We start from the raw sequence: 18,570 nt of genomic DNA, 5'->3' as shown, positions 1-18,570 counted from the left end.
CGTCCCTCTAGGACATTAGCTCTCCTCACCAAATCACCACACAGGCCCAGCTGATTGGAGGACACAGCTCATGGGTAGGTGACAAGTGGACTAGCGGGGGTAATGCAGATGAGGGCTGAGCTGCATTGGCTGAGGTGTTTGGAGTCTTAGACTGGAATGCCAGGGAGTGTTGCTGGTCAGGACGGAGGTGCACTGGCAGCTACTAGGGGAAGGGGAGTGACCCTGCCTGCTAGCCAGGGCAATGCTGTCAGCCCGTCTGCATCTACAAGTACCAAGAAAATTCAGGCACAGTTTATATTAAAAGTAAAACTAACCATGAAGGGTGTAGCTCAAAAGGGAGGGAGTTTGAAACCAAAGACTGGCTAGACCTCCCCTAAACACCCCGAGGATTGTATTAATAGAAGTGCGAAGCAGTTCTAAATCACAATAGCTTTGCCCACGATAGTTTCTCTCTTATATACACATATGCCCCTCTCATGGTGTGTCAGTTCTGTTCTGCGGATAGAGACCTACCTCCTGGAGTCCATTAGAGGAACCATATCGTGCATGTCCCTGGGTGGGAAAACAGGATTCATTTAACTGTGTTGACTAGTATTTGAGGTATGGTCCCTTTTTAAATTTCATTACAGTTCTCCACAGGACCCATGCTTTGCTAGTCAGTCTGGGAGTACAGTGCAAAAGATTCATCCCACATCCCCACCTTACAAGACAAAAAAATATTGATTCTAAGTAGTAAAACATCTCTCTCCTTCTAAACCTAATCTAACAAGACGGTGAAATGGATGACTCGGGTAGAGACTAGGACACAGAACGTTTCAGCTCTAAGTCAGCAATTCACTTCCACTCCAGGATAGTAGTGTCCGAAAGTCAATATCCTCTACTGGGTGTTCATGAAAAGGAGTCTAAGTCCAGTTCTTAGTGGCATCTACAACACAAAAACCACCATCACCACAATCAACACTAATGTAGTAATTGGCAGCCAGTTGTTACCAGACAGGCCAAACCCTAAGACGCTGTGTGTGAGGCCAGCTGGGGGGAGGCTGGAGGCTATAAAAGGGAGCAGAGGTGAGAGCATGCAGTGTAACGATGAGCTCATTTTGATCCTTCTGTGATTGTAATTAGAGATGAGACTGAGTCACAGATCCCTGATCCCTAAAAATCAAAGGCATTAGGAACTTGGGTGTTTGTTCAACCTATTATAGAGGAAGAGGTCAGCTGCAAAATTCAGAGCTGAATCTGGATTTGAACCTTGCCACAAACTGGGGCTTTGATTCCAGCTCCTCTCTAATGATGATAAAATACTTCTTGATGCACTGGCACCTTCCGTTCAAAGATCCTAACATGCACCATGAACATCGGTTAACCCAGCCCAATGATCCCGCTCCAAAATGGGTGGTGTTATCCCATATTACGGATGAGAAAGCTGACCCTTCTGATGACATTCGGCCCTTATCCATGGCCTTTCTTATGACAGTGGTCACTGCTGATGCTTTGAAGGAAGAAATCAAACACCCATCAAGCTCTTAATCATGCAGAGCTGTCGCTGAACGGAAATGTCTCTTGGACCCCAGCTAGGGTTCTGTTTATGCCCTGGGCACTGAGAGGCCTTTCCATTTTGTCCTAACTAGTCTGACTGTAGATGCCAGTCTGTATTCAGACACATGTTATTCCATTCACTCAAAGTCCACAGCAGCGAGTTCCACAGGTTAGAGATGTGCTGGTTACGAAGCACGGAGTGTGCACTGGATGGCAGGGTTGGTGGCAGAGCCCTTTAACGCTGACATTGTCCTGCTCACACTGTTTAACTCCTGGTTGATTTTTGCTTCATTCTGCTCATAGGAGGTCCACGAAGCACATTGTCTGCAACACCACAGCCTCAGACGATGGCTTTGAGAAGGTGAAGGTGTCCGTGAGGGTGGACAAGGCCAAGATACATCAAGAGTTGCAGTTTGAATACATGGAGGATCCCACCATCCTGAGGATTGAGCCAGAGTGGAGTATTGTCAGGTACTAATACAGTCAGCACCCATCATTTCCTCTGTCCCTGGCTCCTGTTTGTTATCTTTTGCACAGCTGAATCCAGGGGTGTGGGCTGCTCTTGCTGATTAAGGCCCCGGTTTCAGCGGGATTTATGTAACATGACACTGACTGCAGTGGGGCCTAAGCACATGCTTTGCTGAATCAGGGCCCAAGAACCCAATGGGAGCCGAGACTACTCAACCCCTCACAGGAGTAAGCCCTAACGGCAATGCCTTACATTTTATATAGTGCTCTTCGGCTGGCTGGTACCCAAAGCACTTTGTGTGTTGTGTGTGTGTGCGCGCATATGCCATGCATATGGAAGATCTTCCATTGACTAGGGGGAGTTTGATGGAGACTTCAGATGGTAGCTGCGTCCTTTCCAGAAACTGCAAGAGGACTTTGTTTAGTGCTTGCATCTAACAAGCCTTCTGCAAATCCTCTAGCAGGGCACAATTTCCTTGCTCAGTGTAGCAAAATCCACACATGAGCATTTGCCTCATGCATGTCTTGGGAAGAATGTGCTAATTGTTTTAATTACGAGGTGGTCTCATGGCTGAGGTTACAGATCTTTGCCCCAGTACTGAATCCGTCACCTGAATGTCAAAAAAATCCATGTTTTTTCCCCATGAACAGTAGAGGGAAAGGACTGATTCTCTTCTGTTGTAGTCTCTTCCACTTGCCCCTGGGGCTGGCTAGGTCCATGCTGATGTATCCCCCAGAGGATCTCATTGGAGAATTTTATGATCCCCTCCAGAGATGGTTGAACCCATTCAGATAAAATAAAAACGCTCCAGTACTCGAACTGCACCTTTCTGAATGAGGTTCAAGCAAGTTTGGACCACATTACTTCCTTTTGGGGCTTGTCTACACAGTAGGGTAATGCGCTCTACAGGGGTGTGATTTCTAACGCACACCAGTGTGCTGCACATTAATTGATCCATTCAGACCCGCCGGTGAGTACTAATGGTTCCCTTGTGTGCTTAACCATAGCGCTTTGGAACAGTTTGGAACAGTGCTACATTAAATCACATTAGGGAATCTTCAGGGCACACTAGCTGTGTCTACACAGACCAATTAATGCCGAACACATTAGTGCACTGTACAAATCACACCCTCCTAGTGCGTATTACTCCATCATATAAACAAGCCCTTTAATTTCCACTGCTTCCCTGCACTTGCTCCAGTTGCTTTCCAAATCACAAGAGCTGGAATACCACGGGAAGGCTATTCAGAGCTGGGCTGGTTCTCTCGTTAGATCTCCAGCCCATGTCTGCACACCCAAGAGGTTCAGATAACTTGGAGAGGCATCTCTATTACTGAATCTTCATCCCAACCAAACCTCTCAGCCACTGGAACCCTCGCTAATTTCCTCCAGGCCTGAGAGGTACAGACCGCACCTTTCCCTCAGTCTTGACTTGCTCCATACCCTGTCTGTACTGTTCAGTATTTGTTCTGTCTTAGCACGCAGCAGCCCCAGTCGGGCCCAAAACCCCATTGTGATGCACAGATACAAAGAAAGACATGGCCCCTGTCCAGCAAAGTTCACATTCTAATGGCTCTGACCTGTGCCAAGCCCCGATTCTCCCCTTAGTTCCACTGACGCAACCCCATTTGCTCCAGAGGGGTTACGCTAAGAAGAGAAGCTGAGAGGAGAATTTGGTCCTGAGTGTGGAAGGAAGCAAAGCCTTAGACAAATACTGTCACAAGCCCTGCAAGATGATCCAGTGAAGAGAGAAATTGGTCATTAAATGCGCTAGTATTTCCTTTAAAAGATACGAAATAAGAAATATGAGTCTCCTCTCATCCATCCATCACAGCTCTCAGCTCCGCTGTCATCCTGGAGTGATTGGAGTGTCTGAGGACTAAGCCGCGTCTCGTAAATAGCCTGGTTCAGCTCCTGTCCAGAAGATGTTTTCACAAATCAATTAATGACTTTTCTTATGATGGGAGAACTGACCGATTTCGCCGGATTGAATCTTTCCACGTTGGGCTTTAGGGTTTGGATGTTCCATTTTGGGGGGGTTGTTAGTCACAGAGTTCAGGTTATCACTGAAATGAGAGAGAGCTTTACTCTCTTCCTTACTGAAAGCGAGTTTAGTGCTGGTGAAAGGCACTGGATTGACAACGCTGGGCAGTGAATCCCTCCATTATCCACATGCAAGTTACAGCGCAGGCAACTTCCTGCGCATTGTTGGTGCCATGGCCACAAGTGAAAGAGGACTTTGCTCTCCAGGGCCTGTTTACTCCTTGGTTTTGCTGCGGAAGCTGCCAGCAAGATGGCCAGTTAGCACGAGTCGAGTTGTGATGTGAAATGGGATGTGGCTCTCTTCACTTAATGAAGAGCCAGGAACAGCGTCAGCTCTTGGCCCATCTCGCCCTGGCAATTACTGCTGAGGGTGTCAAGCGGGGTTCCAGCTCTGTATTTTGTGACTGCGGCACACTCTGTCCACCAGGGCCTGGACTGAGTCCCCTACTTCAATTCACATACATCCCCAAGCAAGAGTCCAGTTGTTGGTTGCTTCCAGCCTGTGCTGATTGGATGTGGTGACTTAGAGCTGACCTAGATTGAGTTTGGTGGGGCTGATCCTGGTCCCCGTAGACTCACCATCGTACCGTCCAAGCTGATTGGCGGTCACAGCTTACGGGTTGGTGACAACTGGAGATATTGCAGATGAAGCAGAGATGCATTGGCTGAGCTGTGTGGAGGCTCAGGGCAGGAACAGAGGGCAGCTGTGTAGCATGGACACAGGGGAGTCAGCATTTCTCACGGTCCCGTTAGTGCCTCTGCATCTTGCTGTTTTAAGTGGCTAGGAGCCACTCCAGACTGCTCAACGTCGCTACCTCGCCAGCAATATCCCTCACCGCTTGGAGGTTCTTACACGCTGCACCTGCTCCTGCTCCAACCTTTTCCCAACCCTGTTCTTGATTCCTGCTCTAGCCCCTGACTCTGGTCCCCAGCCTGACCACTGCTGTTCCAACCACTAGGCATGACCATCCACTTCTCAGTTGGACATTGAGTCAGGCACAATGCCAACAAGTGTCACAGTCGAATACAAAGCATCCGGCATGCCTCAGTCCTGCATTCGATTCCTCTCCTGGGCCTCTTCTTCAGGTCAAAGTCTTGGCAAATGGTGGAGGGAGATAGGTTAAAGCATCCGACATTAGCACAGTAGGGGCAGCATCTCTCTCTATCGTGTGAAGCTAACTTATGGAACTCTCTGCTACAGGAGATCATGGAGGCAAGCAGCAAACCAGGGCTATCAGAAAGAGCTGGATCATTGTATAGCAGTGCTTACATGTGCAGCTCTTCCAGCTAAATCAAGACCGGTGTAATCAAACCCATGCTTGGGGCCATAAGTTGATCAACTGCCAAGGTCAGGGAAGAATTTTCCTTCCTGCCTCTAACATAGTTTTTCATTACTGGGAGGGGAAGGGTCACCTTCCATACAGCAGGTATTGGCCATTGCTAGAGGCCAGGATGCCAGATGAGAGAGATTTATTTTATAGTATGCTTCATCACAGCAGCTCCAGTGGTCTTCCTCCAACTTGTCCCTGACTTCTGGGCTAAGAGGACTGAATGAGTGTCGTTACACCAGCATTGCACAGTCATCTTGAAAATGTACCAGGCCAGGCACAAATTCCACTCACCTGCCATTTTCCATGGCAATAATAGAAAGAAACTGATCCTATTTTACTTACACATCCAGAAAAAATAAATGACTCCCCCCGGGTGAGTGGGTGAATAGAATTGTACAAGGCCACATTAAAACAGCCTGGGGTTGATTTGAGTTACACTTCGCATCAGTTGGCTCTGAAGAGTAAAGACCACATCCCAGAGCCTCCCGTACGGTCAGGGGTCCACTTCAGAAAAATCCCAGCTACCAGCTGTATCTGAACCCCAAGCTATCCGCAGTGCCCCCATCTCCCATGGGCAAGATGTCCCAGGCCAAGCCCTGAGTGAGAGGTGGGGTAGGGAGAGCTGGGCGGTGAGGAGCTGTAGAAGCAGACCAGTGTCACCTCCTCAGCATCCCCGTGTGTCTTAGCTTCCATTCCTCAGCACGCGCAGTAATGGAAGAGAGAGATTGACATGGCAATCGAATGGCAGGCAGAGAGCTCTCGCTGTGGCGGGCCAGGCCAGGGGTGCTGGGGAAATCCTTACAGAGCTACTGGCATCCCCATCACTTCTAAAACCAGAAACACCATTCACCCTCCCATGGCTTAGGATGACTGTGCTCTGAGCTGCTGCCGACTGAGGTGTTCAGGGATTCTGGCTGGGGAAAATCCTGCTGCCCCAAAGCCTGGGGACAAGGAAGGGAAGATGGGGAGGGTGGAGTGAAGATGTCAGCAAGACAGAGAGGAAGGGGTGGAAGGAAGGACCACAACCATCAGAGGGGAGGGAGATAGACCTGGTTGATATCAGCCACGGAAGTAAAGCCCTGGCAAAAAGTGGAACCAGGGAGAAGTGTGCTGCTGTGCATGCCTGAGGCTGGGGCCTGTTCGTGCTCTGATCAGATGGGGGGAGGGCGCGAGGGGGGTGCCTGGGGTGGGCAGAATTTAGGGCAGGCCATTTCAGCTCCAGGCAGGTAGGTCAAAGGCTATTATTTTTATCATGATGGCAACCAACCGTTTAATTTGCCATCCAAGCCAGAGTGGGCTTTGCACTAAGCTTACATCTGCTGCTGCCAAACCCAACTAGCTTTGATTTTCAGAGGAAAAAGACCCTCCCTCTGATACTTTGCTACAGACAGTTGCAAACTTAGCAGCTGCTGTCAGGTCTTGCAACTTTAATTTGCAAACTAATCCTGGCCTTACTAACTATTTTAAATACATGAGCATACAGAGAGACTTGGTTGATTTTAAAAGATAGGTATTTGATGGCTCTGGATGTCCACTAACCAGTCTGCTGGGGAAAAAAAAAATCCCCACCAGTCTGAATTAGCAGAGATTAAAAATAAAGGCCCTGGGTCAAATAAACAGAAGGCATATCGCCCAGGAGAGCATGCTAAGGAATAAGAGAAGTGTACAGGAAAATGCACTTTCCAGAATTCATGGAAAACTTAACTCTCCATGGGGTTAAAGTCAGAAAGATGGAGCATGATGTATGATTTGAAGAGAGCATGAACAAGGAGATTTCTGATATGGGGAGTCTTCTTGTAAGTGAGTGCAAGATCTTTAAACCGATTCCCTACACAGAGAGCACTAGAACGCTCATGTGGAAGCGGTAAATGTGTATGTGTATCCACAAAAGGCTCCTGATTGCTCTGTAGAATGCAACATGAGAAAATCCAAAACTTGACCACCTCACTTAACACTGCTTCCACAGTCGATAAAGCATGATTCCAGGTACTCTGCAACCTGCAGGCCAACAGCAGTCTTAACCACGGTCACTCACCAGCATGACAGACCTTAGAGAAGTAATTGCAGAGGCCCTTAGAGAAGAGGGTGAGGAATTCAGCCGGAAAGTAACTGTTATTACTGTGTTTGCTGATGGATGTGCTGGTATGTCTGTAGCTGAACAAGATCCTGTCTATATCAGAGTCGGGCAGGATGTGTACTCTTTTTGCAGGCACTCAGCAGTAGACCTGGAATCTAGCACAGCTGATATTACCACCTGGTGATAAGCATCAGGAGCTGTGTGGGGATCACAGTGGAAGAGATCTAGTCCCAAGTGACTGGTCTGGATTTAGATGGGGCAGCACTGAATGTGGAATTTCTAAATAGTCTGCAGGTCAAGGTTAGGCAAGGCACTCGCCATGTCCCACACCAGCCACAACCCTGCCCCTGTTCCTGCAGACCACCAAAACAGTTAGTCTAGAGACTGCTGCAGATTTTGCTATTTAAATCCTAAACAAGGCACAACGTATTATCAAGCCCTGGCTGATGCCTCAGAGGCAAGCAACTTTAATTGGATCCACAAAACCAAACGTAGGAGACCAAGAGAATGAAAATGATTCACCGTGGCACAGAGCAAGTAGAATTCAGAGAGGTGCCCTTAGACAGTCACAGCTGCAACGGTGGGAACTGCTTACAGCAACAAATGTGTCTGTGAATTGTCTTGCCGTAACATCTAGAGAGCTAGAATGCTGAGGGCCACCACTGAGATCCAGGACCTCTACACACCTGGGAAGAGACACTTCCTGCCCCAAAGAGTTCATGGTCTATACATGGATAAACAGGGAGGATAAAACAAACACATAAAACAATGAAACAGCCCTTAAGTAGAATTTAATTTACCGGTGGAAATGAAGAGGCCACAGTTCAGAAATTGGGATAACCATGTTTTTGTGTCAGAGAAACAAATGTGAAGCCTCAGCTGGCCATGGACAAGTGATGGGAAAAATTATCCCCAGCCTATGCGGATTGATTCCCAGGACTTTGGCCTCTTGCTGTGCTGAGGATTGGGAATGCTGCCCGGCCCCTGTGAAGCAGGGATTTGCATCACTCAGCATGAATTCCATCCAGAGCAGTTATCAGCGGGAAGGATGACGGTTGCTGCTTTAGTTCTTGCTCTGTATTTCAAGACTGGGGACCAGGTAGTGTAGGCAGGGCCGGTTTCCAGCATTCAGAAGCCTTAAATGACTGTCAGAAGATTCTGATGGGAGCCAGTTTTGTGGCTGTGGCTGGAATGGTGCTAGGGCCTGCCATAAGGGAGACCCAACAGAGTTAGAAAGCTCAGAGTCCTCTGCTCCCTATGCCACTGCAATTCAGGTTGGCTGAGTGGAAACAATGGTGTCTAAGACTCCTGTGTGTGAGACTGGGGGGGAGCAAGGAGCCACCGCTCACAGGTCTTGCACTGTCTAATTGCTCTCAAGAGGTTGTTGCCCCCACTGCTCCATGTCGCGTGGAGAGAAAAGAGTGACAGCGATTTTAAAGGGGGTGAAAAATAGGAACAAGCAACCCACAGATCTTCTTGCACCGTGACCCTGTGGCGCTGTACAAACATGGAACAAAAAGATGGTCCCTGCCCCAAGATGCTTCCAGTCTGAGAAACCCTGCTCTGAAGAACGTGACAGAGTTCCCCAGGGCAGAGCAGTGAGATAAATAGGGGATTGCACCACATTCACTGCAGGAAAGCTGGTGACCCCCTGTTTATTTGTATTCATGTGTCCCTTAGCCACATCCCTACATTAAAAATGAAGATGAATAAGGATGATAAGATAATGAAGGTTGGAGATGGGAAAGAACTTTTGGGACTTGCGGGGCCGTTCCTACAGTATAGTCTCTGGCGCTTGTCCAATCGTGTTTTAATGCTGATGCTTTACCTTGCACATGAACAAAGATTTACCTGGAGGCAGGAACAGGATCCTGGATTTCCCTTTCCCACTGCCATGTAAATAAAATGAGAGGATTTTCATTTCTGTATCTCCATCCCCCTCCCCCCATCTCCGTTACTATGGACTGAGCTTCAAGTCACAGATCACAGTGTGGATGGCTACAAAGGGGAAGGGGAGCTGCACTGGAAGGTTGCTGAAACTAACGTCAGCCCTTCATGGACCCAGGGGATCCTCAGCTCCCCGGAAAAGGCAGTGAAGCCAATTGATTAGATTTCTCGCTCGCCCAGTCTGGCTGCATGAGACCGGACAGCTTGTAGCTCTGGCCTCTCAGATAACACTCTACTCCCCGCCCAGACCCCAGCCCACCTTTGTGCCTCAGGAGAGCAAACCTGAATGTTAGGATGAGATTGCAGTGTCATCGAGCGGCCTCTGGCTGGCTGAGCAGAGTCTCAAACAGGGATCGGTGAGCCGGATGTCTGAAAATAACAACCCCTCCCCTCCAGCCAGAGCTCAAGCCCAGCCCAACCCTGAGCCTGACTTGAAAAAGTTTCTGTGCTGGTTTTTTTTTCTCTCTAAATCTCTGTGCTTCTGAGCTTTGGTTGGGACCAGAAGCACCAAATTCCACCTGAAAAAACTTCTTCAGCTTCACTATAGATGGGATCGGGGCAGCGGCACCCCTGAGTTTTGGGTACATCTGCATCGTAATCGGAGCTGTGATTGTAGTTCGGGAGGCATACACACGCTCGCTATACCCGTGCTAGCATGGCTAATAAGAGCAGTGTCGGTGCAGTGGCGTTGGCTATATACAAGCACATTGGGGTCTTAGGGATCTACTCGCATTGCTAGAGTCTGTGCCACTGCTGCAACATTATTTGTAGCCATGCGAGCAGTGTTACTGGGTATTCACTGCAGATGGCGCCTCCTCCTGGCTGTTCTGAGGATTAGCTCTCAGGTCCCACACCTCCCCTTGCTGGCTCTCATCCCGTTGTCCTCTCTCTCACTCTGCAGCCCCTCTCTCGTGCTGGGAGCTACTCAGCCCTCTGGCTAGGTCGCTGTGTAATTTCCCCTTCCGGGGTATGGAGTCTCACTGGATCTGAGGTTCAGGCAATTCCACTCCATCCATGACTGGTAGGGGAACCAGACCCACCCACTGCTCCTGGTTCCAGCCCAGGGACCCTAAAGCATACAGCCAAGGTCTAGTCAGTCCCCAACCTTGCTGCTATCTCTCTGGGCTGCTTCCTATTCCGCCTCCCACAGACTCCCTTCTCCACGCTGCTCTCTTCTGAGTATGCCCTTCCCCCAGGGCCAGGGCTTTCCCTGGGTTCACACCTCCCCCTTCTAATGGACACCGGAGGGCTGCAGACTGCTCACTGCTCCCCTTTCTGCTGCCAGCTTCCTAGCTTTATACTAGCCCAGCCACACACACTCAGCTGAGCTTCATCTTCCAATCAGGGCTTGCTTCACCAGCCTCATCTCCTTATGTGGAGCCTATCATACTAACAGGCCCTTTCCTCAGCTTCCTGAGCCCTTTCAGAGCTGGTGTGGGGCGAACAGCGCCTGACACACAGGTAAAGCTAGCCAGGGGTTTGTCTACCCAAGCTGCAGTCATGTCTTGGACTGCAGTGTGGACGCACCCTTCCACTAGGTTTGAGATCCAAACCTAGCTCCAAATCCACATGTTGCAGCTTGCCCCATCTCTCCAATGGGATGACCCAAAGCCAGGGATTCACACTGAATGTTGTGGCTGGAGCCTGTCTCTCAGGGAACGTTTGACTCTGCACAGGAGCTGGGAGGTGTAATGCCCAGCTCTGTGGACATACACACTCTAGCTCCACTCCAGCCAGCGCTTAGAAACAGCACTGTGGCCATGGTAGCATGGGTGGTGGCTGGCCTGAATCTGTACCCCGGGCTTCCAGCGGGTTTATCCCGGGGAGGCTAGCCCAAGCCACTGCCTGTGTCATCATAACCACACTGCAATTTGCAGACACCAGTTGGAGCACAGCTTGGGCAGGTATGTCTCTCTGCACTGGGAATTCACTGCCCAGCTGCTCTGTAGAGATACCCTTAGGTTTCCCAACCTGAGTAACTGATCTCCGGAGAGAACTGTGTCCGTGAGGGTACAATAAACTCATTCAGACTCTAAATGTTTAGTAAGTGAATGTAAAGCTGCTGACAGGTCTGAGAAGGGGAGCACCAGAGGGCAGGTCCTCTGTGTTCAAAGCACTTTGCGCCCCCCTGTCTTGTTCCCCTGGCACAGAAACAACAGAACAAGATTCCCCCTGGAGAGATGCAGCTAAAACGCATGAAATAACCCAAGCCACAGGTCCTCAGCTGGGTGGGGAAGACATGGGAGTCGCAGCAAATCAGATGGGGGTTTGCAATGGGATGGGGCAGCAAAAATGCTCATGTGAATGTTTGGACCTGATAGATGGGGCGTCACCTCTCAGACCAGGGGTGTGGAAGCCCCTCTCTGTCTGGCTGATGGGTGCATCTCTGTCTGTCTGTCCGAGGGGTTTGTAGCTCACCCATCACTATTACATTCAGCTCTGGGTCTCAATAACAGGCAATTCACGTTGTTCCTTCTTTCTGTTCCGTAGTGGAAACACCCCCATAGCAGTATGGGGAACTCACCTGGACCTCATCCAGAACCCTCAGATCCGGGCAAAGCACGGTGGGAAGGAACACGTCAATGTGAGTATTGCTGCTGGGAAGGGGAACATGTCAGTGCTGCCACCGGTGAAAGGGGCTGAGGGACAGCTCTGGAGATTGACGTCTCCCGTTTATCCACGAAACAGGCAGCGTGTCAGCAACATGAGCAAGCTGGCCTGGCCAGTGTGCCTCAGATCCACCCTGCGGGGGTGAGAGGGGAGCTGAGGCTCCGCGATCCGGTCAGTGCCTGCTCTCTGCTGAGACAGTGGCAGCGATAGTTTTTGCTATCTGGACACTCCTCATCTAGGAATTGTCACCAGCTGCCTTTTGCACACAAGCCCCCCACACTGCATTCGATATTCATGATTTGGGCCATCGAGTTGCCATGCCAGAGGGCGGACGGTTAGTACAGCACACTGGGGCAGAAGGGACTGGGAACCCCCCGCTGTCACTCCAGCAACACCCTACTCCCCCTCTGACCAATTCAGGAGCAGCATAGCCTGCCCTCTGCAGCCAGAATGAGACCCACCAGGATTTAACGACCTGGTTCTGCTGTCATGTGTCCTGGTATAAATTGGGAGCAGCTCCACTGGCAGTGGGGTTACACCAGTCAGTGAGAGGAGAATTTGTTCAATAGCATCTGGTTTTCAGAAGCCACGAACACTTTACAGCTGACGTCGTGAGTGCTCAACATCTCTGATAATCAGGATCGTATGGCCTGATTTACAGAAGTGCCAGGTACCCACAAGCCCCAGGGATTCCATGGAAACTAGAAGTGCTCAGTGTCTTTGAAAGTGTGTGTGTGTGTGTGCGCGTGTGTGTGTGCATGTGCATGCAAAGGTAAAGGTGAGCAAATCCTGCGGAGCGGTGCCTGGTAATAAAAAGGAATCAATGCCAAAGTCTATGAGAAAAGCCTGAGCCAGAGTGAGCTGGTGTCCCCTGCAGCAGAGACTTTCCCTAATAAGCCATCTGTGTGTACAGCAAGGTCAGGCAGGAGGCACCAGGAAGATGGGGAAGCAGCTGATGCTAACCTCCTACCCTGTTACAATGACCCTTTCTAGTTTGCCTCCTTTTAATTTTGCTCCAGACTCACCCAGGGATGTCTCCAGGTTTTATTTTTTATTTTTCGCTTGACGTTCCAATAGCCGGTTGGGTGGTTTTCTCTGGATTAGATGTGGTTTTAAGAGCAGCACGCTCTTTTCTCCTTCCCTGCCCCCTGGCTCCCTCCATCTCTGCCTCCTCTCAGCAACAAGCCCTGATCAAACCCTGCCCCTGTCAGTCTTCTCACCCTGCAATGGGGAACACACACAGGCTAATCTCTTCCAACGGCTGAGGCTGGCCTGAGCTCTGTCACTCCAGATTTAGCTCAACATGAACACTCTGTAAACTGGCATCGAGCCTAATCGAGAGTGCCTTGGCCTATGATACTGGCGAGGTGGAAGGTTTTGGGTGGGAAGGGAGGATGCTGACTCGTGGTTTCTTGAAGGCACGTGTTATTGGAAGGGACCTTGGAGCTTTCCGGGTAATTTCTGCACCAGTCCCTTCTGCTAAGCAAACAGCCCTTCAGAGGCTAAAGGATTCGGTGGCATTTTGCAGGGGCTAGTGGGTAATAGAAAAACAATCCCTGTCTTGATGGACCCAGCTTATTGCTTAGCTGCCTCTTCTGCGCTGTGGTGGAAGCAGAGAACAGGTGCCAGGGAAGCTGCGGTCTGGGTTTAGCACCTCCTCCCCACCAGCCATCAAGGGAGAGGATCCACACAGCAGCAGATGAGAAGTTCCACGCTAGGTTTCAGCGGGACTCTCTCAGGGGAAAGCATTGGTTGGTGGCTTGAGGCAGGCCTGTGTATCGCCCTACCCTCGCTCAGAGTCTGGGCCTGATCCCACCAGCGGCAGAAAGCCATCAGCTAGTCAGCCCTTCTCAGGCTCTGCTCAGCATCCAGCAAGGTCAGGCCTTTGGCCAGCAAGTGTCAGGGCCAGGTCATCCCCACGCTGGAGTCTGTGGTCCTGGTAAGCCGTGTCCAGCCACTCCCCTGGGCGGGCAGCCTCTCTCTGTAACTTGCTGTCTGGGAACACACGGGGTGGCTCCAGAAGCCTGGGGACAGCTGCCATTGTGAGGGCGGATGTGTGGGACATTTCGTTTCTCACGCCGTCCCATGACTGTCACTCTTCATCTCAGCAGAAGGGCAACACAGCTGCTCCCTGCTTCTTCTGTCTGTGAAACCGGGTATGCCAGACCTCAGCCGCCGTGCAAACAGGCAGCTGGACTCTGAGGCCTCACTCAGTGCTAGCTGCCTGCTGGCAACAAGTATGTAAGGCCATGGGGCCTGGCTGAGTGAGAGTGTGGGAGTGTCTCATAGGGTCCGGAGCTGGTAGTAAGAACAAATCCTCTTCTCTTCTCTAGGGCTTTTCCATCCAAGGATCTCATAGAATCGTAGAAGTGTAGGACTGGAAGGGACCTTCTAGTTCAGTCCCTTGCACTCAAGGCAGGACTACACGATAACTAGCCCATCCCTGCCACGTGTTTGTCTAACCTGTTCTTAAAACCTCCGATGAAGGAGATTCCACACCTCTATAGGCATTTTATTCCAGTGCTTAACTCCCTGACAGTTAGGAAGTTCTTCCTAATGTCCAACCTACACCGCCCTTGCTGCAATTTAAGCCCATTGCTGCCTGTGCTATCCTCAGAGGTTAACAAGAACAATTTTTCTGTCTTCTCCTTGTAACAGCCTGTTATGTACTTGAAAACTCTTATCCTGTCCCCCATCAGTCTTCTCTTCTCCAGACTGAACAAACACATTTTTTTTCAATCTTTCCTCATTGGTCATGTTTTCTAGACCTTTGATCATTTTTGTTGCTTTCCTCTGGACTTTCTCCAATTTGTCCATATCTTTCTGGAAATGTGGCACCCAGAACTGGCCACAGTACTCCAGTTGAGGCTGTATTAGTGCAGACTAGAGCGGAAGAATTACTTCTCATGTCTTGCTTACAAATTGGCTGCTAATACATACCAGAACGATGTTTGCTTTTTTTGCATTAGTGCTACATTATTGTCTCCTCTTTACCTTGTGATCCACTAGAACACGCAGATACCTTGCTGCGGTACTCCTTCCTCGGCAGTCAACTCAAAGCACCTTGCAAACATTAATTCATGTTACCCCAGTGAATTCCTGGTAGAGCCAGGAATAGGACTCAGGAGTCGTGATTTCCCATTCCCGGCCTTAACCACTAGACAACACTCCTTCCCTTTTGCCGTGCTGCCTCCCTTTATCCCAGCTGTGACATATAATGGCTTCTAGCTATAGAGGTAGGGCCATACCCAGAGAGATGCTGCGCCCTGCAGCTCTATTGTCTCAATGAGTATTCGGGGTGCCTAGAGCCCCCTAGCATTTGACCCATACAATGGATATGTAAGGCACAGTCTTGGCTGGAGCTGAGAAATGGAGTGGGATTGGAGCCTGAGTCCATCTCCCATGACCTCCCACCACTTGATAACCTCTGGGGCAGTCCTGAGTCACACTGGGTATTTTTCTATCCTGTTGCAGTTACCAAGTATCACTTGGCAGGTTGATTCTCCAGCATTCAGAACTAACTGCCTGTGATGTTTAATCCATTTCAGCAAGCACTCTTCAGCCGCCTGACAGGGAGCAGGTAACAACATGAGGCCAGGCTGCCTACTGACTAGCTATAAGTGCCCTCATGCCGCCAGCAGGCCATTTTCTAATTTCACTTACTCCGGTGTAAAACCAGCAGATTGCCGCTGGAGTTACACCAGGCTTAGATCAGAATCAGGTCCTGTGTAGACTGAACAGCCGTCATGGGAAGATAAACCCTGGAATGGGATTTAATGTTGGTTGACTCAGTGGTGAGAGCTCTTGGTACCCAGTCATAGCCTGCCCCCCACCTTTCCCCATGCATGGGCTGAGCTTGGGCCTTTCAGTGCTAAAGCAGAGCTGTCCCAGTTAGGCTCATTTAGATTGCAGCATCGGCTGCATTTCATTTGATCCAATTCACTTTTCTAATCCGAACTGATCTGGGCAAAATTCTTTCCGGCCCCTGTGTTAAGGTAGATGTACTGGTGAATGCTCTTTGAGCAAGGGGGTTCATAGCGAACAGTGAAAGGGGCATTTGAAAAGGAAAATCATATAGCCAGGGTTGGGCTCATGATTATTATTTGTATTAAAAGTAACTTTGAGAGGCCTCAGCTGAGATCAGGACTCCTTTTCTGGGTGCCGCACATACACTTAGCGAGACAGTCCCTGCTCTAAAGAGCTAACAGTCCAAATAGACAAGACAGACGATGTAATATTACACTCATTTTACAGATGGGGATCTGAAACACAGAGAGACTGAGGGCTTGTTTACATGGAGAGTTATTCCAGAATAACTATTCCGGATTAACACCAGGTGTGGACACTCTTGTTCTGAAATAAGAGTGCCTATTCTGAATGCCCAGATCTCCTGAGTCCTAGTGCAGTGCCTTAAACACCAGGTCATCCTCTAGAGCAAAGGCAGCTCAGTCCTCTGGCAAAGGCAGGTTCAGTCGACCAGCTCATTATAGAGATTGTGGCTGCTGATAAAATTGAGATCCTGCTCCAGGTGCAGGTTTTGGACAACTGCCAAGGACAGGGTGATCTGGAGCTGGGTTGGACTGGCCTGCAATAAAAGGCAGAGCTTTCCATTATGGGGAAAAGTGTTGACATGGGATCCTTGGAATCCAAATCCCCCATGGAACAGATGCAAGCTGCCCTCACACTGGCGCCCCCTCCCCCCAGTATGCCTCAGCCTTGAGCCAGAGCAACTGAGGACTCCCTGGTAGGAGCAAAGGTCCCTTCCAGCCATCGCCCCACTAAGTGTGTTCTCAAAGTGCTCAGTGTTGTAATGGAGTGACTGTGGAGCTCCAGCCTGTCTCTCACGGCAGCCCAGTACCTACGTTCCTCTCCTCCACGGTGGGTGGGATATTGTTTTATTGGAGGGGATTCATTCTCCTATAAAGTGTCTGTTGGGCCTGAGGCTGCTCTGATGAACTCTACGTTGGCTCGTGCCTTCTAGCTCTGTGAGGTACAGAACGCCACGGAGATGACCTGCCAGGCTCCAGCACTGGCTGTGGACCCAAATCACCAGTCCGATCTAACCGAGCGCCCCGAAGAGTTTGGCTTCATCCTGGATAACGTTCAGTCCCTGCTGATCCTCAACAAAACCAACTTCACCTACTACCCAAACCCAGTGTTTGAGGCTTTCAACCCCTCGGGGATCCTGGAACTGAAGCCAGGAACTCCCATCATACTAAAGGTGAGGAGGTGGGTTAGGGTGCAGGATCAGAGAATGATGATGCCCTCCAGAGACACATCTTGCCAATCATAGCACAGCTCTGTCAGTCCCACCGGAGCGCTGGCCAGTATCTCGTCAGTGCTAGCAGACCCCCCACCAATCATAACGTCCCACCAGTCCTAACAGAGTGCCTGCAAATGTCCCTCCAATCAAAACAGAGACTCCACCAGCATCCCACCAATCACAGTACAGCTCCTGCCAGCATCCCACCAATCGCAGCACAGCATTCTTAATTTTACCCCAAACCACAGCAGATATTGCCTTGTGCTGTGGAAGCCTTGTATGCAAATTAGATTTAGCAGCGGCAGAAACTGCATTGAAAAGGGAAGCACGGAGAAAGAACATTTGTGGTGTTCCATAACACCTAACAATTGGGGACAGGGCTTCAGACAACTAACCATTTCACTTGTCATTTCACCCTAATGTAAAGACATGGAGTAGCTCCTCAGCTGGTGTAACTCACTGTAGTTCTGTGTTGACTTTCCCGGAGCTACAGCGATTTACACCAGCTGAGAATCTGGCCCCATGTCTCTGTTTGTGCTGCGCTACTTGACAATATGGTTATGATGACAGCCAGGTGTGACGGGTTTGGAATTATAAAGCTTGCCCTCTCGCCATTTGTGCAAATCCAAGAACAGCCCCTTTGTGATCTGAGACATCCTGTGAGCCAGACAGCAAGCGAGAGCACTTGATGGCCCACAGTTTCCAACATTGGCCCCTGTATGTGATGTGTGTGCAAACAGGTAATTGTGTAGACAAAAGACACACTTGTACATTCAAAACAGGCAACCCTTTGGCACGTGTAATGGTGTTTTATGGGTCCAGTTAGCTGCTTGTGCAGGCACAGAGTAGACACCTATTTTTGGAAATGTATGCTTGTAATTCCAGAGACACAGATGTGGGGGTGCCTGTCCTAATCTCTACCCATCTCCCAGGGGTGTCTCAGGATATACTCTCATTGGGAAAGCTGTAAATGATGGGCCAAGGAGGGCACGTCTAGTCACGGCACTCACATCGCAGAGGCAAGCCAACGGCAGGTTACACCCTGCTGAGATGTTTGTGGGTTTGCTCCTCTTGGTCCAGGGGAAGAACCTGATCCCACCAGTGACTGGAGGAAACGCCAAGCTGAATTACACAGTGCTGATAGGAGAGAAGCCGTGCGTGGTGACCGTGTCGGATGTGCAGCTGCTGTGCGAGTCCCCAAACCTCACTGGACGGCACAAAGTGATGGTAAGCAGTGTTTAATGAGAAACCTTTTGAATATGGGGGGCTTCAACCACAGGGAATGGGAACCACT

The 18,570-nt window shown here is 49.9% G+C and overlaps 1 protein-coding gene across 1 annotated transcript in view; it reads left to right on the top strand.

Moving 5' to 3' along the window:
• Positions 1–18,570, top strand: part of PLXNA4 (plexin A4) — a 583,803-nt gene that overhangs the window by 491,374 nt on the left and 73,859 nt on the right. The window contains exons 16-19 of the mRNA XM_067534998.1: positions 1,840–2,007; positions 11,894–11,987; positions 16,995–17,234; positions 18,357–18,503. Of these exons, the coding sequence (XP_067391099.1) occupies positions 1,840–2,007; positions 11,894–11,987; positions 16,995–17,234; positions 18,357–18,503 (649 nt within the window). The remainder of the gene's footprint in view (positions 1–1,839; positions 2,008–11,893; positions 11,988–16,994; positions 17,235–18,356; positions 18,504–18,570) is intronic.

Source organism: Emydura macquarii, unplaced genomic scaffold, assembly GCF_026122565.2.
Source record: "Emydura macquarii macquarii isolate MOO-44397 ecotype Brisbane River unplaced genomic scaffold, CSIRO-AGI_Emac_v2 contig_3470, whole genome shotgun sequence".
NCBI classification, from domain to species: domain Eukaryota; kingdom Metazoa; phylum Chordata; order Testudines; family Chelidae; genus Emydura; species Emydura macquarii.
Note: the sequence above shows the minus strand (reverse complement) of the source record. Positions and strands in the feature narration are given on the sequence as shown.